General features: G+C 42.3%; 3 protein-coding genes across 9 annotated transcripts; 2 read left to right on the forward strand and 1 right to left on the reverse strand.

Annotated features, from left to right (window-relative positions):
• The first annotated feature begins 30 nt into the window (after positions 1-30).
• Positions 31-21,801, forward strand: lrmp (lymphoid-restricted membrane protein). Of its 7 annotated transcripts, none has more exons than XR_003671832.1 (39): positions 31-147; positions 823-1,556; positions 2,212-2,322; positions 2,638-2,818; positions 3,500-3,558; positions 3,645-3,720; positions 3,817-3,975; positions 4,068-4,185; positions 4,702-4,752; positions 5,292-5,369; positions 5,520-5,576; positions 5,652-5,711; positions 6,001-6,065; positions 6,172-6,265; positions 6,642-6,788; positions 6,873-6,956; positions 7,950-8,101; positions 9,074-9,182; positions 9,636-9,891; positions 10,840-10,883; positions 12,360-12,459; positions 12,784-12,946; positions 13,637-13,721; positions 15,878-15,921; positions 16,014-16,102; positions 16,213-16,394; positions 16,921-17,005; positions 17,088-17,142; positions 17,217-17,244; positions 17,409-17,549; positions 17,854-17,988; positions 18,084-18,234; positions 18,309-18,352; positions 18,441-18,506; positions 18,602-18,660; positions 18,899-18,997; positions 19,536-19,618; positions 20,648-20,802; positions 20,884-21,020. XR_003671832.1 is itself a non-coding variant. In XM_028423539.1 (39 exons), the coding sequence occupies exons 2-39, from the start codon at positions 893-895 to the stop codon at positions 21,024-21,026; spliced, it is 4,464 nt and encodes a 1,487-aa protein (XP_028279340.1). In that variant the 5' UTR covers positions 31-147; positions 823-892; the 3' UTR covers positions 21,027-21,801. The 7 variants fall into 7 exon arrangements, 5 of the variants coding, with proteins under 5 accessions (XP_028279340.1, XP_028279335.1, XP_028279354.1 ...); XM_028423539.1 differs by having other exon boundaries at positions 16,213-16,340; positions 19,536-19,664; positions 20,884-21,801; XM_028423534.1 differs by having other exon boundaries at positions 12,787-12,946; positions 19,536-19,664; positions 20,884-21,801.
• dnai7 (dynein axonemal intermediate chain 7) lies at positions 21,797-26,772 on the reverse strand. Its single transcript, XM_028423579.1, has 14 exons — positions 26,658-26,772; positions 26,099-26,183; positions 25,895-25,983; positions 25,692-25,796; positions 25,382-25,519; positions 25,161-25,295; positions 24,988-25,091; positions 24,760-24,918; positions 24,485-24,671; positions 24,251-24,404; positions 23,152-23,366; positions 22,913-23,071; positions 22,516-22,629; positions 21,797-22,226 (listed from the first exon to the last, which is right to left on the reverse strand). Exons 1-14 carry the CDS (start codon positions 26,697-26,699, stop codon positions 21,951-21,953), a joined length of 1,962 nt encoding a protein of 653 aa, XP_028279380.1. The 5' UTR covers positions 26,700-26,772; the 3' UTR covers positions 21,797-21,950.
• Positions 26,727-27,882, forward strand: lyrm5a (LYR motif containing 5a). Its single transcript, XM_028423591.1, has 3 exons — positions 26,727-26,868; positions 27,029-27,105; positions 27,179-27,882. Exons 2-3 carry the CDS (start codon positions 27,061-27,063, stop codon positions 27,389-27,391), a joined length of 258 nt encoding a protein of 85 aa, XP_028279392.1. The 5' UTR covers positions 26,727-26,868; positions 27,029-27,060; the 3' UTR covers positions 27,392-27,882.
• The last annotated feature ends 90 nt before the right edge of the window (positions 27,883-27,972 follow it).

Raw genomic sequence — 27,972 nt, forward strand, 5'->3', positions numbered from 1 at the left:
CAGGAACACCCACTGAGGTTTTAACTCTTTCTTGTCTCGAGTGCTGACATTTGTACTACCTGTGCGCGTGCTCCCTTTGTGCGTCTTTGGACAGTTGGACAAACATTTTCCTTGGTGGATTATTTTCTCTTACGCAAGATTAATAAGGTACCAGAAAAAAACACACACGTTATGTGATGTTTTGTGTTATTTCAGTGAGTCACACGGGAGGTGTGTGGTCAAATGCACATGTTTGTGTGTTAGTACGCTTGACACGCGGTCGAAAGGTATTTAAATATATGCGCAGTGTGGTTGGAGCATTTTGGGACGCGTTTTTAACCAACTTAATTTGATTAATTTGATGTTTTAATTAAAAAAACTTGTTTATTGGCATTAAGAATATTTAGAATCGCACCTTCTTCAGTTACTTTGGATTTATTATTGTTTTTTCGTCTAATTTACCACCTGAAACGTCGTATTAGGAAAAGCATGATCACATTTGAAATCAATGCTTTTATGTGTTAATCGTCAAAAACCTCAGAATTCCTCGTGCTTGTGTGCACACCTGTAGCTTATGCAGACGAGGCGTTCACAGTCTCGCAGTGGAAAAGCAAGAAATGCTCTGCATTACGCACGGTTACTCCTCATGATTCTGGTCCCTAATTAGGTTTATCAAGGGAGGAATAACTTCCTTTATGTTCTCTCATCATGTTGGTTGAAAAAGGTCCCCAGTTATTCTCTCTGACACTTTCTACGTCTGATTTCTCTCTCTTTTTCAGCAGACTAACACTCATGTTCTATGTTTTTATGTAACTGAGTTCCTCCACATTTCTGCTTCTTTAGATTTCAGCCTCTCCTCCAGCCAGAAAACCAGTACTGCAGCACTACCAGCAGCATCAGCAGCAGCAGCAGCATGGACTACTTCACACCTCAGCCTTCACGTCGTCACAACCCCGTGGACAGCATCTGTCGCAAACTGCAGACCATTCAGTGGCGCGGTGACCGCGAACCCAACTCGCCTTTCCAGATCCCCAAACTTTCATCCAGCAGCTACGACAGCCCCCAGTGCGGCCTGAGGCACGAGCTGGAAGCCATCCTGAAGAAAGGGGCCCTCACCAAAGACCAGGGGAGGGGCGGGAAGGAGAAAGGGAGAGGGATGGGGATGCCGAGCTCTGCAGCATCACAGAGGAACAGCTTGGGTCCTTCTGTCCCTCTGTCCACCCCGTCCACTCCTGCATGCACCCCTTCAACTAACATCACATACACCATCACTAGCACTCTGGGGGAGAGGAGAGGTGCTGATGGGAGTGATGTAAGACACACTAAGACATGGCAGAGGTACTGCTCAACGCCCACAGGCCAGTCCAAGGACTCCTCTTACTTTACATTCACACGAGGAGATCAGTCAGAGAGCCAGAGGCCAAACAGGAGCCCGCCTTTGTTTCGTACCTTCACTCCGAGTCGCAGCACCGTCTCCTACAACCTCAACTTCTGCTCTGCAGACACGAGTAACATCACTGAGAGTGAGCTGACCTACCCAGCTCTGGTTGTGAAGAGACTGTCCATGGGAGACGGAGGTAAGGACACACAAAGTGGAATCAGGCTGACAAAAAGAAAGATCTCTGTCACGGTTTAAGGGGTTTCCTGACATTTCAACTCATGACTGAACTCCTCCAAAACCTTTTCTTTTATTTATAATAACACTAACACCAATAAGTCCATTCATATTCTGTTTATAGCCCACATGCATGCTTATTTGTACACTACTGCCACTTTGAATGACATTACTTTATATCCTAACATCATGTTTTCATGTGCTGAATTTCATAATGCATGTTTGCAGAAAATAAGGGCCTCCATCACTTAGAAGTGTTTACATGAACTCATCATGTTTATATGATGCATTCCATCTGGGCTCTGCTTTAAACAGGGCGTTGGAATCAATATCTATAAACATTTTTACTGCAGGATAAAAAGTGTAAGATCTGTGCTCATAGATACTGCTTTACTGTTTTTGTTTTTTAAATTCAGGTTTTTATTCCAAACAGATCAATAGATGGATCAATCAGGTCGTAGTTGTAGCTCCTGCTGACTTTTCTTACGTGAAGTTCCTTATCTAGCCTTGCCTGAAGGAAAACTGCATCATGCGCCTGCTTTGCTGCAGAACTCAATACACTCTGTGTCTGCTGTGTGTGTGTGTGTGTGTTGCATATTTATGTGTATGTCCTTCAGGATCTACTGCCGCCTCTGAAAAGAGGAAGGAGAACATGGCAGAGATCAGCCTCATATGCGAAGAAAATCTGCTCGATACCATCTTTTACGCATGTGACACCCAACGCAGAGGTACGTTCAATCTCATCAAACCTACTGTACAGCAGAATATGGAGTATCTAAAGAAGCAGGAAGGAGGTAGTGTGGTTATTTATTTATTTGTCTGTTGGTTTTATTTTATAATTATCTTCAGATCTGTCTCAATTTTTTATTAATCGTAACTGATTTTTAGACTCTGGAAAGCACCCTTTTGACTTGTGATTACTGTTCAAAGAGTGACCAAAAAAAAAAAGTCATCTGTCACTATAGCTACCGCATTTCCTGCCTACACCTATACCCACAATTTCTCACAACATTTACATGGGTGTTAATTATCTTATCTTGTAGGTAAAGTGTACGTGTCTCACATCGTGGACTTCCTGAGGCACACGACCAGTCGCAGCTCAGAAGACAGCGGGTTGGAGGAGCTGTGCAACATGCTGGACCCTGAACACAAGGATGTCTCCATTGATCTGGACACCTACCATGCTGTGATGAGGGAGTGGATCGATGACTGTCGCAACAACGGGTACTGGCTGGCAGGCAGACACGGGGAAATAGCACAGAAAATATGATGTTTAATGGAATGTCTGAAGTCAGAAATTAACCATTCAGATAAAGTCACTGGTTTCATTTTTATCAATCTCTCAATTTTTTTATTATTGTTTTGACCATTTTGGATTAGCGTGTATTCTCCATATACTTCTAATGCACAGTTTCCAAATTGATCAAAGATAAGGAGGGAGTGAACTGTCATTGAGCCTTATTTTTAGCCTTCCACAGAAGACCGACTCGTATATTCTGTCTGAGTTATGCAAGTAGATGTTGTGTGGGTGTGTGATGGATTACTGGTGAGAATTTTTAGCACTTGTAGCAGTGTGTGGTTCCATTTATCAGAAAATGTTTCATGTCACAGGTCCAATTTGATTCAACAGATAATTTTTTCTTTGTCTTTCCATTTGATTCTGATCACATGGGTAATTTGAGAAGCCTAAGCTGTCAGACAAAAGGGAATCTTCATCATATGCATACTAATGAAGAGGAAGAAATGTCAATTAAGGGAATGATTGCTGAAAGCTCTCTCTCTCTCCTGAGTATATTGGGGGTTTTTTAGTGCGCAGGCATCAAAAGTGAAGCAATAAGAGTCCAGAAGCAGCATCAGCAGATGTGAGTTTCTTATCTAATGTTTGATTTGTCTGCTTTATCTCAGGGAGGAGCCAACAGATGACGCCACTCAGGACTCGGTAAAACTCAGAGACAGCCTGTCTGGTGAATGTCCACATGTTTGCTTTTCATTTCCTTCTGTTGTACATTCATTCATTTTGGACGGAGCTTTAATAATGTGTGCTCCCCAGCCAAGAGGTCCATGCTGCTCAATATGACTTCAGGAAGCTTGGAGGCTTTCGGAGGGGAGGTGTCCAGAGCAGAATTGTAAGTGAAAATGTTTATATGTGTGTCTACGACCACCCACACATGTCCTTGATCTGCAAAGCTAAAATGTGTGTTTGTGTGTGTGTTTGTCCTTAGTGAAACATCAGAGCTCGTAAACTGTGTTGCTGACCTTCAGTTGAGTAACCAAAAGCTCCAGGAGGAGGTGAAAAAGCTGAAGCAGGTGGTGGAAGGCATGGAGGAGAGTAACCAGAAGCTGGCAGAGGAGAACGAGGAGCTGCACAGTCAGGCCAGAATGTAAGATGCTCTATCACTGTGCAAATGCAGTGTGATGCTGCGCTGTAGCAGCAAGGTTTTGTTTGATGAGCTTTGTTTGTTCTTTCACACAGGCACCAGCAGCTGGCACAGAAGGAGAAGATGCTGAAGGATGAGGTGGAAGAGATGAAGGCCACTCTGAGCTGCACGGAGGAGGGCAGGGCCCGCGCATCTGCACACAGCAAAAATGTGGTCAGTAAAACAGCGCATTCAAGGGGTGTTTGATAAATTTGTGGCCTAACAATGGCTCCTCAGTCACTGGTTTGTCAACATGTGGACAGGCTGGTCACTGTCAACATACAAGAGAAGCAAATTGAACCAGTTGTAACTGTGGATGACACTATGAGGAAAGTAGAAAGTCCACACTAGGGATGGCTGATACCCAGGAGCATGAACCGAGATTCATCTAAGAGACGCCCTGCTCTCTTTCAGACTGCTACCTTCTCCTTAGAAGATGGAGGAGCTTTTTTTCCTGGAAGGCCAAGATGCTGGTCCACATGCTCAATGAGTAAAAGACTTATGCAAATATAGGAGGAGACCTATAAATGGGCTTAGTTATAATAACTTCTGCCTCAGGCCACAAACTGATCAATCACCCTTCATATGTTTGCAACACACCAAGTGTATTAATGTCCATGTATGACAACAGAACAGAAGGAAGGATGCTGTATTTTTGTGATTTTAAGTAACTGATTGTGTTCTTTTCAGGAGAGAGAGAACCAGAGTCTCATTACCAAGATTGCTTCTCTTCAGGAAGAGGTACTGAACTAGCGGTTTAAGAAAAAATTGATTCTGTGAAATATCGCAATATTTTATTTGGAGATACTGGTATTGATTAAGTTGTGGTCAAATCGATTTTTTATTATGAGCAAACATTAATTTTCAACATCATTCTTTTGTGGTGCACACTGTCTCTTTCAGCATAAAAAACAACTTGAATGTGAGATACAGTTGCATTGTTCTTATAATTAATTAGTTAAAATAATTAAACATTTTGTTCTTGTAAAAGATGTATTACTAGTATTCAGATGAGGCTTTCCAAACAAGCTTTCCATACTCTTAAAAATATATATTTTGCAATATATACCGTCTTTGTTACAGTATCGGGATATATCGTATATTGTATCGTGACATGTATATCGTGATATGTATCAATACACAGCCCTATACAGAACTATGTGACCTAACACAGCAGTAGTACTCACACATTCATACTTACTACATAGGTTTGTTATGAAAAGAAGGTTTGTTTATAAAAGGATGTGAGTCCTCACGTCCCCCTCTGATGGCTCCTACAGAACTTTAAGGTCACCATGGAGACGGACGAGCTTCAGAGGAGGATAACGGAGCTGTGTGACATTAACGCTGACCTTCAGGTGCCCTTTTTACTGTCTGTCCAGAATTTTGCTCAGCTTTACTTTTTGTTTGTCTGTGCTCCTTCTACACAGATTTTTTTCACATAGCCTCAGTTCTGTCCCATGTTATCTGCCTCCTTTTGTTGTGTAACGCTTCTTTTGTACCCTCAGGTGCAAATTCACTCTTTTGATGCAGTTATTAGTGACAAGGAAGCTGTTATACTGGAGGTCAGTTTAAAACTCCTCAGGGTATTCAGCATTGATTCTACAAACTCAGACTGTTGTTGTGTTGTGTTCTTACAGAAGAGCAGACAGATAGATGAGCTGAAGTCGACAGTAGAGGAATACTCCTCCATCACTGAGGTCAGTGTGAACTTCACAGTGTTATTTACTTTACTCTGTTTTTTTCTCATTTGTTTGCTTGATTTTTGTGCAATTTTATTTTTAAATTCTGTATTTTTCAAAAGTTAAAGCGGTGTTCTGTGTCAGTATTTTCTTGCTGTATAGACACACTTACACACTAGCAGTTTGCCTGTGGGAATTGAATCACCTGCTGCATTTCACAAGTTTGCTGTATTAGAAAAAGTGCTAGGAAGCTCTGCAGCTGCCCTGTAAATATCTAATCGAATGAGTCATGTTGTTGACGCCACAGCTGCTAAGGGTGGACAAGAGCAAGCTGGAGAACCAGATGCAGATGATTCTTCCAGACCTGGCTGGGTAAGTGAACTGATAACAGCCTGGCAGTGAGAAAACTGAGGCACTGCTGGTAAATATTGAAACATTTTCTTCTCTCTCTCTCTCACTCTCACTCTCACTTTCACAGGGCTGGTCTGACTTTGTCGGTGGCTTACAGGTTGAATCAGAGCAGCTCAGGATCCCTGCAGACAGAACTGGCTTTGGCACAGTCACCACTGGAGGTCAGCACTCTCCCACTCTGTCATTGACTCACCTTCTCTGTAATGCTTCCTGATTGTTGTTGTTGTATTTTGCAGTGTTTTCAGTCTCTGCTGTTTGATTTGTGGCTCTTACCTCTCTTGGACTAAGAGACATGAATGCATTACAAACGTTACAGAAGTATTTAATTAGTTGTGTAACCTGCTCTATGCTGCAGCTCTTAAACGCTAAATGGCTACAGGCAGGTGACTAATCTCTGAAGATTTTTCCTTCTCAGACTGTAGTGGTTTGCACAATACTAAGCTCTGTCTAAACAGCTTCTGCAGGCCTTCATGGATCTGTGAAGCCTCTAGACCAACAATGATTTTGAAGATCTGTTGTCCCCCTGCTGGCCTATAGGCTTCCCACGGAGTTGATCAGTCGTCCACTACTTTGAACTTCGCCTCCTCCCTGGATGAGACGCTGGACAGAGAGGTGCTGCTGTTGCTGCAGGGTCCCACTCCTGAACAGATGGCTCTGGAGTTCAGGAGCCTAATAAATAAACTGGTAATCAAATTATTTTTTTAATTTGATCATATGCAATGCTTGATTTTGATGCCTTTGTTTTTTCATAATGTACATCTCTTTTAGAAAAAGGACTTCAGAGAAGAAACAGACGGCATCCTGTCCACAGTTGGAGGCTTTCTGGATGACCACACAGATGCAGGCCTTCAGGTTGAGTACACTTGAGACACATACTTGTATTTCATCTTGATTCTTCTCATCCCAGCTACAAGATAAGCCCAACTACGGTTGCATATACAGCATGTGACCAAAGGTTAACACCCTGTGCAGCATTAGCTGCTCTGTTTTTATTTCTGAATCTGAATGCAGTCTGCAGATCTGCAGCTGATGATTGTTTGCATGATTGATTGATTGTCCATGATTAATCAATCGATGTATTCTGACTTTTTATGGACAAACCAGTAAATGACTTCCTGAAAATATTCCTGTGTTCAGACTAACAGTTCCAAACTTCCTTTGTGAAGTAGTTGTTGCATCTTCAGAGCAATGATAATATATAATGTGTAGTATGTATATATAATAAGTATGTTGATGATATACATGGCCTCATCACACTTTAATGGACTTTAGAAATGTTTTAGAGGATGGACAGAAGACCACAAAAAAGGGAGGCTGGAAAACAGTGTTGACTCCGGCCTGCACAGGACCATTATGGCAAAAAAATTAATCATAAAATTATATAATGTGATCTTCATCTACCTCTCCCTCCACCTGTGGCTGTCATCCATCGCTGCCTCTCTGCACTTTCTCTCCTTCCCACCCACTAATTCTCTCCAGAGATCGCTTACTTATATAACTCTCCATCCAAGCAGTGCCGTTTAGTCAGTGTTGTACTGTGAATGCAACCCACTCCCCTCCCTCACTCTGACTTTCTGTATCGCTCCCTCTCTCTCCCCCCCTCCTCTTGCATTGTTGCCACTCTGCATTCATTAGCCACGTACTGCCATACAGCAGTAAACATACCAAATGAGACAGAAACCATTAGTGGACCCGAGCTGTACCAGCGCTAGTCTCTTTCTTCTGTAGGGCGATTTTCTGTCAGTTGCTCATCAACTATTTTGAGATCCAACAGTTTAGGCTGTGCAGCGGCCTCTCACCCAAGCAAGAGGCTGACCTCCAGGCCTTTTTTTCCCTCCCCCGCAGAAAGTGCAGGCCGAGCTGGACGCAAGGAGAGCGGACTGGGTCCTCAGCCTGGACCAGCTGGCTCAGTACACAGACTCATTGGAGAAAGAGCTGATCAAGATGGCCAGTAACATGAGAAGGTCCCGCACTGAGATCCTACACCTCTCTGTCAGGTGAGTAGATCTACCCTGCCTGTTTTCAGTGGGAAGCCGAATTGTGACGTGAGATGTGACGTGAGAGCAGAGGTGGAGGAGGAGAGCTGTATATTGTTGCTAATTTAAGACACCAGGGTTTTGAGGCGGGGAAACATCTCTTTAAGGCGGAGTTGTTTATGCATAGCACTGATTTCATTGGCTAAATTAAACCCTGTCAAACCAGTACGGACACCACCAAAACTGCAACTGCATTGACTGAAGAAAGAAAATGCAGTCTTAGCATCATGAGTTATGCTGGTTAGCTTGCTAGCTTCCAAATTTGTACAAGTCTGTGTCAGGTTAGGGTGCTTCAAAGAATTTAATTAATTTTAAAACTGTATTAATCCATAAAACACTGTAAACAGTGTCTCTGTTGTTTGGTCTCAGTTGGCTGAATAAGGAGGAAAGACCTGTCAAACATCCTGACCTCAATGACCCCAAAGGGCCCGCCTCACTAGCTTTGGGTCCGGGCCATCCCTGGATTTTGGTCTGATGGATGCGTGGATGGGTATGCCTTGTGCTGTACGAGAGTCTGTTTACATGTGTGTTCATGGAGACGGCCTTCCCCTTCAGATATATAACGGCGTGGTATCAGACCAGAGAGAGAGAACTGGTCAGGCTGTCCAGAAGGGATTTACTGCTGCTCAGTTGCCAGGGTGATCTCAGGAATAGTGTTTGTGATAGTTAGTACTGGACAGTGAAACAGTGCTGTGATCATGGTTTTGTGGTAATCTAAAAATAGATTTGTCAGTCTGGGATTGGATCAACAAAAGTGAAGTGAAGGGAGCATTTCTGGGCCAGTCGGAGAACTGGCGTTGGTCACCCTGGGCAACAGAATGGGACACTGCATGGGCCTGCGGATTGGGTACAGTATGTCTGCTGTGCAAGAAGACTTTGTGGGTTTTTTTCCTATAATCCTTACAGTTTTTTTTTTTGTTTAATTGCATGCAGGGTGCAGGAGCAGGAGAACCAGAAGCGGCAACTGTGTGAGGAACTGGAGCAGCTGAAGACACCTCAGGACAGCAGAGAGGCCTCATGTCAGACACCTGCACCAGAGGAGGTCAGAGAGAGAGGGGGGGGGGTCTTTACATTTAACGAGGAGCAATTCTTCATCATATCTGGGAGTTGAACATCTGCTTTAACTTGCATGTAGTGATGATCATGTTGAGAGCAGTGACAGAGCTCCTGCTACATTCAGACAGATGGAGTATCTGGTAGAAAAGAGCTGAGAGTGAGTTGGCGGCTAAAGTGGACATGTGCACCCACATAAACATGCACAGACACACACATAGGATCAGATGCGACCTCACTCCCCCACATTGCTAATAACACAAAATGCGTGCTTGAAAATTTCCATTAATACAGCCACATTAATTTTTTTTTCTGCAAAGAAATAATGAGCTGAGCTGCATACAGTAACCAGGTTGTCCTTAACATAAAATGAAAGAATATGTAGCACCAGTGTTGTTGACCTGGATTTGGACTTTAAACCTGCATTAATTTCTGTGTTTAGCCCGGAGAGGACTTGGACTGGGATGAGGAGTTCGCCATCCAAGACTTCCTGAAGAACGAGTTAGAGGAGAGGAACTGCCAGCCGCAGAATGTTAGGCCGGAGGAAACGGCAGATAAATTACAAAACAGAGCTGAAGAGGACGACACGGAGGAGAGGTGGACGGTGGTGGATACTGCAGGTGACGGTGAAGTGGTGAGGGACACTTCAACTCCTCTTTCTGCCTTCTCTGGGCAGGTTGGAGCGGGAGACTTTCAAGGTGAGTAGGAGAGAAATGGTGCATTTTGTGTTTCAAGATAAAATAACTTATCTGAGGGGAAAATGAAGAACTTGGAGGAGGCTTCCATAATCCTTACATATCCAGGATCCAGCACTGGAACCTTTTAAAGCCAAGCCAAAGAGAGCTAAATATAGTTCATATTTTTCTAGCCCTGCTGTGACCCCTGTGCTCGCCCTGTTCCTAGCAGTGGATCAAACTTAGCAGGGATTAACAGCAAAAATAAGCCTTATGCAACAAGAATGTGAGCTCATACATTCTGCATGATCTTAGCAAGAGAATATACAATTATTCATGCAGCTCACTGTTTTAGTCTCTTCTCACACAGAATTCACTCTATAGGCGAACAAGACCTTACCTCTTATTGTCTTTGAGTGTTGGTGTGTGTGTGGATTATACTTTATGTAATCCATGGGAGTCACAGGCCACCTCTCAAAGCACCAGTACACTGAAAGGACACACACACACACACACACACACACACTTGGGCCCTTGGAAATAGACCCCTACCTTCTATGGGTGTTGTGGCCCTGGGTTTCTAAAGTGTGTGTGTATGTGTGTGTGTGTGTGTGTGAACACAGTATGAAAGATCTTCTCTTCCTCAAGGTCCTTCTATGGCCAGGTGTTACGACTGCTCCGAGGGCACAAAGTGAGCTCAGTAATCCTCATTCCTCTGCTTGCATGAGCGGCTGGCAGCCAGAGAAACAGAAAACAAGAGCACAAATGTGGTCATTAATGCCACCTTAGTAGCCATGTATGCTATTTTAACCCCTCAGCTCATTTCATTGCATAATGGACAGCCTGACCTTTTATGGTAAAGGTGCGGCTGGCTTCTGGGAGGCTATTGACCTCTGAGTGAACTGGACAAGGTTTTTGGGGTAATAATAATGGTTTCTTCTGTCCTCCTCTCACTTCTTTCATGTGTTGCAGCCTGCAACGAACTGGAGCCAGAGGTGATTTCTCAGCCTTTGCAGGTAATTTAATCCAGGTAACAAATTGCATGCGTGCACATGAATTAACATTAATAATAATACTCATATATATATATATATATATATATATATATATATATATATATATATATATATATATATATATATATATATATATATATATATATATATATATATATATATATCATATATAAATATAACTTATTTTGAGTGATGTAGCCTTTCAAAATAAAGTCCTCTTTAATGTAAAGTTACCCTGCACCTAGATAGGACTTCTTCCCTGTTTGATGATGCAGACTGAAGTTGTATAATTCCAATGCTCGGCATAAGATGAGTCATTTTAAAATGCAGCTTTTTTTAGACATACTGACCGTATCGTAGAAACTGCATCTTTCAGTCTTCGGAAACCAAATGAATGTCTTATGAAACACGTCTTTTACCTTCATGGGGAAACCCATGTGCTTGTGGTTTATTGCAGTGATGTCAGGAGCATAGTTCAGGAGTATAAGGCTCTGCTTTAGTCTGGGAATAATCACGCTTTTTATTTCCTGTGCTGTTGTAGTAAGGAAGTAGGAAGTTTGTGTTTTCTTTTTTTAATATGGCAGGATTGATCAGTGGACAAAGGACCTTTTTTCCACACCTCTCACACATTTTTGTTATGTTTTGGTACACTTACAGCAGACAAAGCAACACTTTTCTTACCTCTGCCTGTTCAAGGATGACATTACATTTCAGAGTCTTCTGTCTGTCATGTCCATGTGTCCTTGAACACACATTTACAAACTCAAATGGTGTATGTGAATTTTTGTATCTTATAATTTTACCAAACAATGTAATATGACATATCTGTGGACGCTCTCATTCATCCAGGTCATAGTCATTTCCAAGAGTTTAAATCGAGGCAACTGGACTCAAGGATTGTTTTTTGAAGACATTTCGCCACTGTATGGGTAATGTGTTTAATGTCATATTACATTGAACACATCACCCTGCCTCTGTGCACAACCTGTGTCTGTCATTTGCCTACCAAATATCTCATCCACAGCCTGGTCCTACATGCAGCCGTCTGCACCGAAGCTGTCTGCTTCCTTATATAGGATGGCGGTGATGAAATCTTTAGGATCACACTGAGGCAAACGGGGAAAAGAAGCAGCTGTGATCTTGGTGTCTCCTTACACTCTCCTCTCTTGGATGATATGCGTTCTACTCACCTACTCACAGATGAATTGATGATTCCATGCCTGTATGGCTTATAAACCTAAATTAAACACTCCAGCAGTACTGGTAGCAGTATGAAAGTCATGTTGGCTTTTTGAATTCTTCTGACAGTAATTGTGGGTCTTTCCAACAATGCATCACTGATGGAGCAGGCCGTTTGTGCTGTCTGTCATCAGGAAGGAATTTTGCCTTGTAACATCCTTTCCTCTAACACAGACCTGTGTGTTTTTTTCACCCTATTCTAAGTATTTATCATTGTGTTTCTGTGTGCATTGTCAGGAAGAGGCAGCGGTGCCATTGAGCGCCCACTCACAAGCTGCTGGCATCACAGATCCAGAGGCAGATGCCCTCCCTGATCTGTCCCACTCAGAGAACAACAGTAAGACCACCTACTCCCTCCCTCCCTCTCTCTCTCTCTGTAATTCTGTAGGACTCTCTCTTTCTGGTTCACTTTCTTCCCCCCTGCTGTCTCTCTCGAACAACTGAACCAAGAGTGAGTCATTTCCTGCCTCAGTATGTTGTTTGTTTAGAGAAGAGAAGATGTTTCTAAATCTTGCAAGATCAAAGTCGAACACAGCATTGTTACTTGTTTGTTTTTTAATAGGATTCTGTCAGCTCTGGCTAAAATCCTCTTTTAAATATTTCATACTGTACTTGACTGGGTAAACTCCATATAAAGAACCTTTTTTCCTTCTTGTTTTAGCAGGTCCAGATGTTAATGAGAACGCAGAGTCAAACTCCTGGGGTCCAAACCAAACTCTGAGCAGCCCGGTAAAACAGGACCACACCATCACCCCTCCTGCTGCAGCTGATATGGTTTCTCCCAATAGCACATCAACTGGACAGGATGAGACCACTACTGAGAGGTGATTGGAATAAGTAGAAACCCACACATAGCTGTACTTTACACTAGGGGGCACCAAAGAGAGGAATTTTATTTTATGTTTTTTTTGGCTGGTCAAAGAGAGTCAAAGAGAAATGCACAGGATTGTGTACTTACACACCTCAAACCTGGTAAAACAGAATTTCCAAAACACATAATGCAGCAATTAATGCCATTTAAAAAGAACAGGAAGTTCACTCATCTACAAATACTGCCACGTCCAAGGTTGTTGATGACAATGCATTTCAAACACACCAGGTCAACTGACAACTAAACACATGTCCCTCCATTAAGGATAATAAGCTAATGCTCATAACAATGTAAACTACCCCTGCTAAATTTGAAGTTGATAGGTGTCATTGATTATCAGTCGTCCCAGCTAGACTCTCCATTTTACTCAGTTTCATCATTTCCCTATGACTTGAGTTGCATTTGCCAGTCAAATGTGCATCCTCCTCTCTGTGGGAGGAGTGCAGAGACTAATTGGTGTCTCTTTTGCTGTGTTTTGCATAGGCACAGTCCACCTCCAGTGAGATGAGGGCTGTTCCTCATCTCTCTGTCTGTCTCACACTGAAACAAGCATTTTAGATAGAAAGCGTGTGTTATAGATCATTATTTAGAATGCAGGAAAAGTATAGTACTTGATGGTTGACCTTTGACCTGTGGTCAGCAGCACCCAGCCAACCTGTGAGGACCAGAGGGGAGGAAAAGTCGAGAAGGAAGGCGAGGTCGGCACAGAAGACATGAGACGCTCTAAGGTTAGTAGAAGGAGGAGGGGAAGTGTTTTAATGCATAAGGGAATGCAGTCCTCACTGCTTCCCCTTCCTCTTTTTCACCCACTGTGACTTCTTGTGTGTTTTATTTAGGAGGAAGTAAGTGGGAGGTGGGGGGGGGGGGTCAGTGGAACCAAGATGACACATGAATGATACAACAAAACCACATTTTTTTATGTATTTGTTATCATGCCATAAGTTTTGTGTTCACTGATTGATCGATCCTCGCTGTGTTTAAATTACTTTTATAGGGGGTAGACATAATGAGGTTGTTTCATGTCTTTTTTTTAATGGTGATTTTGTGTTTAAGCTAAGAGGGCTGTTGCTTGTGTTGTGATGCTGTGTCTAGCTGCCAGATCAATCAGCCCATTTTTTGTGGTCTGCCTACCTGCTGGTGGCAGTCCCGGGGCAGCCAGGAGGCACAGGTTCAGATTTTTTGGGTGTCTTTAGTCTCTGAAGCCTGATCATAAAAGGCCTCAGATGATGATGAAGAAAGCGGCTTTGATCTGGAGGAGCTGAGAAGTCCATATAACCACAATCATTTGGATATAGTCAAATTAGAGTTTTACTTGTAAATTAAGGAATTTTCCTCATTCTGTCTTACGTTAGCAGTGAGACAGTATATACACAATTAATCATCTAATTACAACATGGACAGAATAATAAAGTACAATATAATAAATTGTGTTAATAATTACTTTGTCTTTGATATGTAATTGTCTATAACTGTCACTTATTTTTGGTTTTGTTGCTTTAGCATGTGGGTTAAAATGTCCACAGCAGTGGCTCAGTGGTAGAGCAGGGTTGTCAAATAACCGGAAGGTTGGTGGTTCGATCCCAACTCCTTTACCAGTGCCTCCAGTGCACTCACTGGTGCTCCTTGCTGGTCATTGTATGACACTGCTTGGCAGCAGCCTTAAGCAATTTCCCTTCTGGGATTATTAAAGTATTTCAAAATCAAAAATTCAAAAAAAAAAATAGGAGCCCAACATGTTTTTACAACCAAACACTAAAAGTCCAGGAGAGCCATCACCCTTCCTTTTCATACCAGCTATAAAAATCTAAACTGGGACAATATTTTGCATTTTACCCACTTTTATTAAAAACACAATACTCAGATCCTTGTTGTAACTGAATATTTTTGGGCTACAGCTCCATAGAACACCATTCAGTCTGGATCTGTCAGGAAAGTTAGATACTGGGACTTCCTGCTACGTAGAAATTCTCTGGAAAGACACTTGAAAAGGGAAAACACCAATGCTTGTTTATTTGTAAAATCTAATGGCCTCACTTGTGTGTTATTCACTATGCCTGGAAACAAACAGTATGTCACATGTAGTATACCAAAAGTACCAGGATGTTCTTCTACGTTTGGTTGCTTTTTGTAGTATGCAAGTCTTTTCTGGCTGTTTTTACCCACAATGTATGTCGATATTACAACTTTATAATTATCAGCAGCAACTCGAACATCCTAGAAATGTAGCAGCAAGTATTTTATTGACAACCTTAAATTTTACCAAGTGTGATATTGCAACTTCAACAAGTCCTTACATTAGTCTTACTTGGCTAAAATGATTGGTGATTGGTGTGCAGGCAAAAAAAATCAAAATTATGTCATCAAATGCTTGACATGCTGTTCATTGCACCCCAGCAATAACATTAATTAATGTGTTGAATGTTTTCATTTTGCTTCACAATAAAACAGTCTCCTTGAGTTTAGTATTAAGTGATCAGGCAGCTCTACTATTTTGAGTCAAAACGGATATTATGTACACTTATTACACAATATCCCATTGCATTGCTCTGAGCACTCACCTTGCTTCATTGTGTGTGTGTGTGTTCACCCGAGCGTGTGTGCACACAGTCCGCCTCCACTACTTAGCACAGTGCCAGTGTTAAATGAGCGCCCTTCTCACCAACACACACAGTGGTAGAGCTGCAGAGCTCTTCATGTAGCTCCACATTATATAAGGAATCAGCCCAATCGTTCTCATCCACACTCTGTACAGCTTAGATAGCATTTCACTGCCATGGGACAGGTACGCCTGTGTCTGTGTTAAATCAGCTGTTTCTTGTAGAAAATGTGCTACAAGGCCACCTGTTATGTTTTATTTATAACCTTTTGGTTCTGTCAATCTCAGAGTTTAAGCCAGGACCCATCAGACAGATCAGCAGCTGAGGACAGGTGAGTGTACTGTTTTCTTTGCATCACTTCATAAAACCTGCTTTTTCTGGTTGAGATTCAGGCTTGAAGTGAAGAGTGTGTGTGTGTTGCAGCACGAGCCTGTTGCCTGTGCTGGTGGAAGAAGAGGAGAGCGTGCAGGACAGCGCAGCTGAGGCTCTATTGGTCGCTACCACCATGCCAGGTAGGATGAAAAACACTTAAATCTGTGTGAGAGTGAAGGCAGTAATTTCATTACATCAAATTTTGACCACCCACACACACACACATTCACACTCCTCTCTTTTTTTTCAGGAACAAACCAGCTTGCCAGCAACAGGCCCGCAACCCTCTCTGATGGCAGCGCAGGATCATCCCTCACACATGTCAACCAATCGGGGAGCGGCGTGGGCAGCGTGACCTCTGACCCCAGCCATTCGGAGGTTAGTGCGGCCAAAAAGGAGTCCCTCCTCCGTGGCAAAAATAAAAGGGAACTGGTAAGACCTGCTGTACTCCCACCCTCCTCTCAGATGATGTTTGATAAGTGGTTCTGCATGGTTAAGTGAGTATTGCTGAAGCATCAGATTTGAAATAAAAAAAAATTTTAAATGAAAACATTTATTCAAAATGTGAGGCTTTTTTGCACAGCTGTGCTACCTACAAAAATATCTTGTTAAATATAGATGGTTTAAGATTATAGTCCTTTGCCTGTGATGAACCATTAATGTGTTTGCAACTCAAACATGATCGCACACTTTAAGAGAAATGTTGCCTTTCCAGCTTTGTGAGTGTGTGTGTTAGGCAGGTGTGTGTGTCTATGAAAGAGAGAAAGAGGAGGAAGAGAGACTACATAGTTTGATTTGAGCTCCACTCCACATCAGACTATTCAGCAATAAGTACACTTCTTTATCTTCAGTTCATTGTGCCAAGAGCAGGAAGGATTTATAAAGGATGGATGTTGAAGACATTGTAAAAATGGAGGCGATGGAGGCAAAGAAGGTGATGATTTTGCCGACGTTGCAGGAGCAGTCACGAGGCACAGAGGCCATGGAGGAGCACAAGGTTCAGGAGGAACAGAGTGAGACCAGTATGGTCACTGAGCAGGAATGTATGTGTGATGTATTTATCATGCTTTTATTCTGAAAGGATCGTTAGCACCATGTTGATTTGTATTCATGATGTCCCTTCAGCTGAAACATCAATCATCTCTGACACTGGTGAAAACTACAGAGAGGACAAGAACAGGTAAGACCTAAGAACAATTCATGCCTACATTTGATATTCTTACAAATTACTGATTGTTATTTCTTTATCTGCAGCCTGTCAACTAATGACAAAGAGATTGAGGTATGTATACAACTAGTGTATATAAGGTGGAGATTCTCCTGTAATCTGAATACTTTTCTGATGCTTTATCTGATTGTGGTTAACCAGTCAAACAAGGAAGTCCTCTTTATATCTGCATATGTTTAGCAGCAGAGTCGTAAAATTGCTCACTCACGTGTCTTCAGGCAGAGTTCCAGCGCCTGGCACTGGGGTTCAAGTGCGATATGTTCACCCTGGAGAAGAGGCTGCGACTGGAGGAGAGATCACGTGACCTCGCCGAGGAGAACGTCCGCAGGGAAGTGTCGAGCTGCCAGGGCCTACTGCAGGTCCGTCTGCAACTTATTCATAAAACACACAATTGTATTCCTGCTTTTAAATTTTGAAATGTGACAATAGTTGTTGTACTTGTGTGCACCTATTTGTTGTAGTAATGCTTATTGTGAGACTCATTCAGCCTTTTTAGCAAGTGATGCTAAGCTGTTTAGCATAGTAAACAAAAGTTTGTTGCACAACTTGCAAAGCTTGCATAAGGTTGTGTATTGTACTGTGTAATTATTGTCTGCATTGCTGGCTTTGTTAGAAACTAAATGATAGGCATGACAAGTGGATCTACCTCACCTGTCCTGTTAGGCTCTGATTCCTCTGTGTGAAGACGACAACCAGTCCATGGAGATCATCCAGAGGCTCCAGAAAAACCTGGACATCCTCATCCAGTCCATGACCAGGGTGTCCAGTCGCTCTGAGATGCTAGGAGCGATTCATCAGGTCTGCTGCTTGTAAATATGAATTGAACTCAACTACAGTACAATATTATGGGATTGATTATTTTTGGTGGGGGGGGGGGGGGGTCGGGGGAACAGGAGAGTCGTATTGGTAAGGCTGTGGAGGTGATGATCCAGCACGTGGAGAACCTGAGGAGGTTGTACACCAAGGAGCATGCCGAGCTGCTGGAGCTGAGAGAGACACTGATGCAGAACGAGAGGTCGTTTGGGTCGCACACAGAAAGGGGTGGTGTGTACTCAAGATGCAACACATGATTAATGCCTCCATGTTTATGCTGTAATACATCGTGTCTCTCTTCCCAGATGACTTCCGTAGCAAGAAGGCATCAACATCACAGTACTACAAGGTGGGCTGTGTGTGATTTCATTTCACCAACTCAGGCTTTACCTTTGATGTGTCAATAATTGAGATGTGTGTTTGTTTTATTGTCATAGTCAGCCCGACGGGTCAGCATAGCCGCCATCCCACGTTCTGGGGGAGGAAACATGCACTTTGACATGGTGAGGATCACATTCAAGTTTTTTTTCACATGTTGTAGCGAGTGTTTTTATTACCTAAGCAGGACTTTTTTAATTTTTTTTTGTTTTACCAACAGCCTAAAACACAAGATGGCTCAGAGGCAGAAACAGAGAGGCTGACCAGGCGCTCCCCGTGGTAGGTGTTCGCGTGTGTGTGTGTGTATATATGATCAGGATAATAATCTATCCATTCATGTCCAAGGCAAATTAGCTTAAAGGGCAGTGTGGTTAAAAGCAGGCAGGCTGTCTTGGTTAAAACACATCATTGCTTCTGGGCTGTGTTGTTTTATTCAAGCCACCATGGCTTGCTATGTCATGACTTGAGGGTTATTTTTGTTGTTGTCATGCCCCTATGTGATAATGGTGGTTTCCAGGAATGTGGCAGGAAAGAGCACGGCGCGTCCCCCATTAAAACGCTTTGTTAGCTCAGCGGCCTGGGTTGACACTGAAGAGTCCTCTGTCATGATAAAGGGGTAAGACATGGCGAGGAGGAGGAGGAGACCGCACGGTGGCTGCTTCACAGCGGACCCTGATCCATAAAGATGGCTGTTTTCACGGCTGGAATAAAATGTAGACAACAAACTTAAACAAAGAGAAAAATGCAGCAATGATCACACTAAACCAGACAGCAGCCATCTTTTATGCATCTGGTCCATCTGCATTTGCATGGGGAAGTGTTTTTAAGAAACCTACATTTCCAAATTGGATAGCAGGAGGTCTTTTTTGTTTTTTTGTAATGCACATCAAGCACATCCAAATATTTGAAAGGTTGTGAAACTGCTTGGTGGCATCAGTATTGGAGCATGTATGTCATTTGCATTGCTTGGAATGTTGGATTACAAACATTTTTTTGTGTACAGAGGGTAATTATAAAGCTGCATCTGCATTTGCCTGCTTTTTGTTTTATGCATGACTATGTGCACAGTCACACACACCGATAAGTCATTGTGGTTATGTGAATGTACAACTGAAGTGTGTGTTTGTGAATGCCTGACTGATGCATGCCCACAGGACGGCCTGCAACAACACAGACTGCCAGTCGGAGGACGAGCAGAAGGAGGAGTCGGTGGCAGAGAGGAGGAGGTCCAGCTTCAGTGAGCTGGGCAGCAAACTCACCTCCCTCATTCTGCCCCTTAAGACGTTAGTCCAACCAAATGACCAAACCGCTAGCCTACTGCGGCACCGCTGTCCGCCAGCGAACCAAAGAGGCTGACTGCAGAGTGGAAGAGTTGATCATTTAGCTGTATGGAAGTTCCATTGTGACTGCTCAAAAAGTAGACAGAAATATCAAATTATTACATTTTCTGAACCTATGGTACCTTATAAGTGATGAAACTCTTCCATTACATGGGTCTGTGCTGGACTAGCTTCTTTGCTGCAGGGGATCAGTGGTTATTTTTTATTTTTTTTTTACTGTAAGGGCCTTCATCTGGCTTGAGATCAATGTGTGACAAATGATTGTGAAAATTAATTCATGCATAGATCTCAGCTTTTTAACTTGCTTGTGCAAATCTAACTGACATCTGGTTCATCTTTACTGCTCTGTCACTAACGATGTTATATGCAAAATACTTATAATTGTGGGGTGATTGAGTATTGTGTTTACGAGCAGATGATGTTTTTTTTCTCAACTATTCTTTCCTCCTTTCCCTCCCTCCACATGACTCAGGAGTCAGGATGAGCTGTTTGTAATGCTGTAAGTGTGTAGGGAGGACAACACAAAAGCAATACGCGCATGCAAAAGGCCTGTACTTTGGGGTAGGAGTGATTTGAAGTACCACTTAAACTCTTGATGGACTTCAGGCCAAAATTGTCTGCTGCTTGAATCCACCTTCATGCCATCTGCTATTAACAGCTTCTCCTTCACACTGATGAAGATGATGTGAGCTGTTTCACATCTGTAACACTGTTAAATGCACTTAAATCAAAGCTTAGTTTTCAGCTGTGTGATGTACTGCCTGCCATCCATTGCACAAGTTACCACAAATGAATCTGATTATAACCCACCACATCATTTTTGGTAACTTAACCCTCTTGCTTTAACATTTCATTTTTTTTCTCAGTGTCCATTCATCTGATTTTTCTGATTTTGTATCGTAACACTTTCATTCTCTTTCCTTCAGTCCGAGCCCTTCCTCCAGCTCAACATCTACAGACCCAGCGATGGCGCAGTCTCTGACCCACAGCCTAAGCAGCTCCAGGGCAGCAGCGGCAGCAGCAGTAGCCAGAGGAGGCAGGGGGCTCTGGCTTTGGTTAGCCATGGTTGTGGTGTTAGCAGGTACACATTTTCTTTTAATCTGTTTGCTTTCATAGACATTTTTTTTCAGTTGACACACATCCATGTGTTTGTTACTTGCAGGTCTCCTGGCACTGCTGGCCAGCCTGGTAATGCAGCCAGCAGTAGATGCAGCCCCAGTCGGGACCGGTGACTCCTGGATGACCATCCAGCAGCTTCTGTGGCCCTACACTGGGCTGCGGCACAACGGACAACCCCCCGTCTAGCCCAAATGCCCCGGGTCTGGATGGTGCTGCAGCCCTTCAGTCCTCTGCAGAGATTTTCTGTGCGCTGGTAGGGAGGTGGTGACAAAAACAGAAGCACTCCTGAGCAGAGGCTTGTTGGGATGTTTACTGGTGCCTGATGATTCCTACAACAAGACTTGCATTAAGAGCACAGGCCAGGCCTCAGGGGATAGTTAACCCTACGGAGTTTATGCATCACGTCACGTTTGCTAAATTAGATTAGATTAGATTAGTCTGTGTGTGAGTATGCATGTGTATTTGCGAGAAGAGTGGTGGCAGCCACGTCCTTTACGGCGGGCTGCTCGATATCCTTGAACACATTATAACGCTGGTAGGTAACGCAACCTGTCAAATCAGGCTTGATCCGTCATCAGATCTGGCACAGCGTTGACTAATCGTGTCACAACTTGAAGATGAAAGAATGCTTGTTCTGATGATTTCTCAGATGGGCTGCTCCAACTGTGCCACATGGCTTTTTAAATGCACTTCGTGTACTTGAGTATACAGGGAGGACTGCCAGCATTTTAATGGGATTTTACACTCATATCCTCATTGGTTGCAGAGGACATTTTATAACTTTTAAGTCTTTAAACACTGGTAATAAAACTTACATTTTAAGTGTTTATAAAATCTATATTTATCAGGCTGAGTCGGAATATGTGAATATGTTTATTTTTGTTAAGTTATAATTCTGTATTGTTACAGTCTGAACACCAACTTTTTTTGATGTTGTTTTTTTAATATGTGTTGCAGTGGTTGTCACCGTTTTAAACTTCATACACTTTTGTATGTTCCAAAGAAAATGCGTGAATCTTTGCACAAATAAAGTAGACTGTTCTACAAAAAACACAAAAAACTTTCTCTTGAACCGAAATGAACATTTTAAATGTATGGCAATCAGGGTTGTTATGAAAACACCAGAGGTCTGGTGGCGCACAGCAGGCTTTGTACTGTGTCCACAAACAGATAGTGGGAATCTCTGGTTCTAGCAATACCCTCAGGACTCATGCTGTCCCGGAGCATGTGGATGAAGGTGGAGTGAAACTCACTGCCAGGATAATGGTCTGCAGAGAAAGCTTCGCTCTTCTCTGTGATCTTCAGCTTTTGACTCCTCTGAGCACCCAACAGGTACAGACTCCACAAGCCTCTGGGCACAGGGTCAGGGCCGAGGTGCTCGCACACCTAGCAATACAAACAATTCAAAGTGAGTTTAGGTAAAGCCAGTAACCTCACTGTCTCTAAGAGTCATTGTTTGTTTTTTTCTACTTTCTTCCTCATTCTGGAAATCTCTTATCTCTGCCATTTTGTGGCTGTTTAAATGTCAACTGCTTGTGTTAAGAGCACCCATTTGGCACAGTTACAACCTGCCAGGGCGAAAGAAAACTGAATAAAGATCCCTGGAAAAGTGCAGAAACCCTGAAGAGAAGAAAATGCAGTGATATAATAATTTATTATGCGTGAGTGAGACTACCTGCATGACCAAATGCTCAGCTCCACATTTGGCATTCCACTTGCTCCATGAGAACGCACAGGCAGAGGCAAACAAGGCCATCTGTTCGTAGGCAGCGTGTTCAGTGAGTGGGTCCTGAGGAGGAGAGGAAGCAGATTTCTCACAGGTTTCATGATGCTATGAAAATCTTCCACTGACACACAAACAAGTATTAACATTAACATTAAATCCTGTGAACAGTGTCTTTACACATGTAGAGCTTGTTAATAAAGTGGCTATTCCAGGACAAAGCATTACAAGCTCAGCTATGATGTTAAATAGCATTAGCACAGCCTGTGTTTGAAGTTTCTGTGTTGTGTAAATTATGTTTGTACAGTACTCTTCAAAATGCTTCTTTAAGGCATAAGGATCAATTCACCTTGCCGCAGGTGCTGACATATTTCTCTGTGTACTCATTCACAAAGATGTTGATCCCTGCATTTAGCATGGATTTCTGTAGGGCGGGCATGCTCATCCACTTCCCCAAGAGGTGAGAGAGGCCTCTCTGCTGCTCTGATTGCAACATACACTGATTATCCTGTTAAGTGGACACACATATGTATTACAACAGTGAAGCTACATCACCTGGTTTGTGCTTTGTGTTATCTGTTCTCTCACCTTAATAGTGATGCTGAGGTCAACAAGCGCACCATTGATGGTGAAAAGAGCAGAGTCCTGGCCCAGTGGCTGCAGCTCCCAGCTCTGGAAGGGGAGGTTCGCGTAGGTTTCCTGCATCGCGACAAAGGTTTTGAAGGAGTCCATTTGGAAGGAGAGTTTAGCCTCAGCCTTCTCGTAAGAGACGTCAGTGATGCCATCCATTCTCCACTGCTTACCTGGCCATGATTTTGATCTGCTTTACTGTAGTTATTTTTTTTCCAAAGTGTTTTATTGAGCGAACAACATATCACAAATTATTATGACAATAAAAGCTCATGTTATTTTCATATAATAATTACACATAAACCCCTGATCCCCTCAGGAAGGATCTGACAGATCTAGTCTACAATAGATAGGTCTTATCAAATTCTTTTCTCTAGGATATATCTTATCCTTTCAAACTGATGGGTGTTTATTAGTTCTAACCACATTTTCAAAGTAGGAACTGGTGCACCCTTGCACAACATCAGAATTGATTTCTTAGCTTGTAATGAGGCAATATGAGTACAAAAATGTTATTTTGCATTATAGATAGATATAGAGTAGAGTAGAGTAGTAGTAGTATAGAGTATATATAGAGTAGTCACAAAGACAATGTTTTGCATTATTTGAACATTTGTGTATCTCCTTGAGGCTTTGATGTGGGATATCATCTTCAGTGTATTTGATGGTAATGTTAAGCAGCTATCTACTGCCTTTGAAATGAGCTCTGATTGTAAAGTGTTTCAGATATTTCCCTACATGATCTTTGATTTGGAGATAATCCAAGAAGTTACTTTTGTTAAAAAGTTCCATCTACATACAAATCTCTAATATTGTGTATAGAGACAAAATTTTATCCCGGAGGGAGGGGACAAATATAGGGTTTCTAGCCGTAAGTAAAGCTAAAGATAAGGGCACCAGAAAATCTGATTTAATTTGTTTCCAAATTCTGATCAGATTATGGATAACTGGATTATTACTATACAAACACTAGTTTGTCTTTGCACGAGCCAACCGAATTGCACCATTTCTGCAGTTATTTTTAATGCTTTAGATAATCTAGAGCTCTCTGATGTACCTGCAGCATCCCAGCGAGCCACATGTGGAGTTTCCAAGAAGACAACAGAGTCAGGCAGAATCACAGAAACCCCAATCTGAGACCTGCAGGGAGACTCGTCACTCTTATCCTTCTCTGCAGTGTAGTGGAACTCCCGGAGCCCGTCACGCACCTCCTTGGAAAACAAATAGGCATGGAGGATGTGAGGATGGGCTCAACTTCACCTTCTGGTGCTGAAACCTGTCTCTTTCTTACCTGTCTTTCCCAGCCACCAACCCAGGAAGCTTGAGGGGGGAGCTCAAACAGATCATAGTAGAAGACCCCACCGAGAGGAGTGTACTGCAATAGGTCCACAGCCTGGGCACCAAAGGTGTCTCCCTCCACAGCCTTTTTTGTTTCTTTTGTCTCCTCCTCCTCAGGTGTGTCTTTACCTAAAAGAGACCTAAAACCACACAGACAAGGATACATAAAAAGCACTACAAAAAGTATGTAGTTACAGAATTGGCAGCAGTAAAAAATACATTCTAGACCTGCGGCTTAGTGTGTGTATTTGCAGATGAGTCATCCTCGCCAGCAGAGACAGGTGGTCATAGCACGTGTGGAGGATTCGGACAGCAACATCACTGAGAGCCAGCTGTTTGGGAATCTCAAAGCCCAGGCCTACCTCCTCGAAGTTTAAACCTTTAAACCTGCATGGACATACCCATCACTCTAAACGATCATGCAAAGATATTGATGTTTACAACATGTATACACACCGTGGACTCTTGCTAAGGTTGGCCCATAGACACAGTGTAATCTTGTCAACTTTGATCACAGTCTGCATGTTGCCTGTTTCAATGTCGATGTTCTTGTTGGCTTTCTGTAACAAAATAAATCCTCATCATATCTTTGCACTTACTAAGTAAATATGAGATTCTGTCTCCTGTACCTTGAGGATCTCTTCTGTGGTGAGCAGGTATTTAAAGTGGATCATCTCCTGCAGCTCTGTGATGGACTCCTGGTACTTCTGGGCCTCTTTAGGGTCTGTACTATCTCTGAGCAGATCCTGTAGCTCCTTAACCAGCTATGAAGAGAAGAGCTTAGCTCTCATATGTCATTCTCTCCCAATTTTATTCATTTAATGACAACATACACTTGTTGCATACAAACCTGTACAGCAATGGTGCACTCCTTGTGCAAAGGTGTGAAGGTGACCTCTGGGTCGTCTCTCCATAAGCTGATAAATGTGTTAATTTCCCGCTGTTCTTCTGGGTCTGGTGTGTCAACACAACTCATGTATCTGTCCCACTGGACACAAAGTGTATATAGTATGTTTTTCAGGGGTTTAGATTGTATTCTATTCCGTGTAGACAGAGACCAACACACACTTGGATATATATCTTTCCTGAGTATGACTCAAACACCATTATGTTATTATAATTATCAACAAGCATTTAAATTTAAACACAGAAACACACACCCTAGCTTTCTCCCTGGTGTCTTTTTTCCATGTTGTTACTGCAGTATGATTGTCCTCCAGTAGATATCGCAGTTCCTTTAGCTCTCCCTCTCTGCGGTCTTGGTCCTGTCAGACATCATGAGAGACAGTAAGCCCCTGCGTAAAACAACAGCGTAGGCTCTTCTGTATCAATATGTACAGTACAAATTTATCACCACCCTTACCAGGAGTTCGAGCCTTTTCATCTGCTCCTCACATCTCTCTCTTTCCAGTCTCTCCTTTTCTTCTCTTTCTGCCCTTAGTCGGGCTTCCTCTATAAATTTAAAGTATACAAAAAATACAGTACCACCTCGACACATACCTAAAACTGTATGATTCTACATTAAAGATCAAAAGAAAATTGTGCTTAATTTTAATTTACAGATTACCTTCCTCTTGCAGCCTCCTCTCCTCTTCATCCTGCTTCTTCTTCAGCTTCTGAGCCTTGGTGCGTTTATTGCCCTTTTTGGATGACTTTAAACAAACAAAAGAGTGATGAAGAGTGAGTATTAAACTAGGATGGATCATAGTTGTGTCTAAACGTACTTGGAAATTCTTGGAAACAGTTCATTGCTGTCAAGAATATGCACACTTCTCTACTGTATGTAGTAAATGCAAGTTTGATTGCTGCAGCTGAAGCATTGCTCGATTGCCTTGCAGCAATCAAACTAATTACGTATACCACCTGCCTTCCTTCATGTGTGTTCACCTAAATTATCTTACTGTGAATATAAATATTATTCTAAAACTCTCCCGCTACCTGTATAGCTAGGCATGTTTGCTAACTCTAGGCGGCATTTGCTACTGGCTTGAAATATAGTACGTCATTTTAGCCTCGCTATGTTTTGAAACTATTAAATATAGTTAGTATTAAATGCTGTCGTTCAAACATTTTCAAGAATACATAAACCCGATACACTGTATTGGAGAAAAAAAGTAGAAACATACCATGTTGGAGCCGTTTGTTAGAGGGTTAAAACTGGTAACCATAGAAACCTGTACGCATGCGTTCTTCTCTTTTGCGTTTGCAGTACAACAGAACGACTTACGGCAGTATTTATAGCTGAGCAACCTATAGTGCAAAGGAAGGACGAAGCGAATATAAGCATTATCTTAATTGTAATGCTGCTTCTTTGTATACATCCACTGACAAATACAAGTAAATATGAATTCACTGTTTAACATGGTCGTTCGTAGTGTGTGCGATAAATGAAGGGTGTTGTATGCTAGTTCACAAGCTAGCTATTTAGCTGTAGCTTAGTTAGCTTACTGTTGTCTAACTGGCTTCTGTATGCTCTATTTCCCTGTGCTCATCTCAGAAGTGTAAAGGGTGACCAACTTCGTTCCTGTCATGGCCAACCCTTTGCGAGGTGAGGTTATCAAGCTATACAAAAATGTAAGTATGTAAACACTCGCTTGTGTCCTGTACGTGTAGCATTGACTTCAACATATTTTCCTCCCAAATAAAGCTGCTGTACATCGGCCGTGAGTATCCAAAGGGGTCAGCTTATTTCAGGGAGCGCCTGAAGTCTGCCTTCATGAAGAATAAAGACGTTACCGACCCAGAGAAGATCAAAAAACTTCTGGCCCGTGGCGACTTTGTCATCAAAGAATTGGAAGCTCTTTATTTCCTCCGGAAATATCGAGCCATGAAACAGAGGTATTATGAACAAGACAAATAATGAAATACAAACAAGGGAACAGCAAACAACAGTCTACTTACAGGGGAAAAGAAAACATTTGTCAATGCTAAAAAGCAGTGATGAATAGTTACATTCATCAGTGAATGTCTGTTATGAAAGTGACAGCTCACAGGAGTCACAATTCAAAGATCAGTGTGTAGGATTTTGGAGTTGGAGCAATTATTAGATGTTAATATTAATGTAACTAAACCAAATACTGACTATAGTTCCTATAGTCTGGGAAAGGAGGAGACTGCAGTTACAATCTGCAACCACAACATCAGAGATTACTAAATCCTACACACTTGTTCTTAAACACAGATCCATTGTACCTTAGTGTATATATATTTGTAATTACGTGGTCAAATTTATTTAAAAGCAAATGTTCATGACTAGGAATGCACTATGAGATAAAAAACATACATGTTAGAAAAATGTACAGATTTTTAAAACAATCACTTTCGTGCCATAATAAATCATATTAAAATGTGGCTTTTGTGCCCTTATTATTTATTTCAGGGACAACGCATATTAACATCTCTGTAAATATGCCAGAGTTAAACAAAAGGCTATTTTTCATC

The sequence above is a fragment of the Parambassis ranga genome, chromosome 2 (genome assembly GCF_900634625.1).
Source record: "Parambassis ranga chromosome 2, fParRan2.1, whole genome shotgun sequence".
Classification (NCBI taxonomy): Eukaryota; Metazoa; Chordata; class Actinopteri; family Ambassidae; genus Parambassis; species Parambassis ranga.

Coding starts and splice junctions, on each gene's coding strand:
- lrmp (XM_028423534.1), top strand. CDS start 893: ATGGACTACTTCACACCTCAGCCTTCACGTCGTCACAACCCCGTGGAC. Junction 6,266..6,641: donor TGGCACAGTCACCACTGGAG/GTCAGCACTCTC, acceptor GCTGGCCTATAG/GCTTCCCACGGAGTTGATCA. Junction 12,947..13,636: donor GATGAGACCACTACTGAGAG/GTGATTGGAATA, acceptor TGTGGTCAGCAG/CACCCAGCCAACCTGTGAGG.
- dnai7 (XM_028423579.1), bottom strand. CDS start 26,699: ATGGTTACCAGTTTTAACCCTCTAACAAACGGCTCCAACATG. Junction 24,919..24,987: donor AACCTTAGCAAGAGTCCACG/GTGTGTATACAT, acceptor ATGTCCATGCAG/GTTTAAAGGTTTAAACTTCG. Junction 22,630..22,912: donor ATGTCAGCACCTGCGGCAAG/GTGAATTGATCC, acceptor TCTCCTCCTCAG/GACCCACTCACTGAACACGC.
- lyrm5a (XM_028423591.1), top strand. CDS start 27,061: ATGGCCAACCCTTTGCGAGGTGAGGTTATCAAGCTATACAAAAAT. Junction 27,106..27,178: donor TTATCAAGCTATACAAAAAT/GTAAGTATGTAA, acceptor TCCCAAATAAAG/CTGCTGTACATCGGCCGTGA.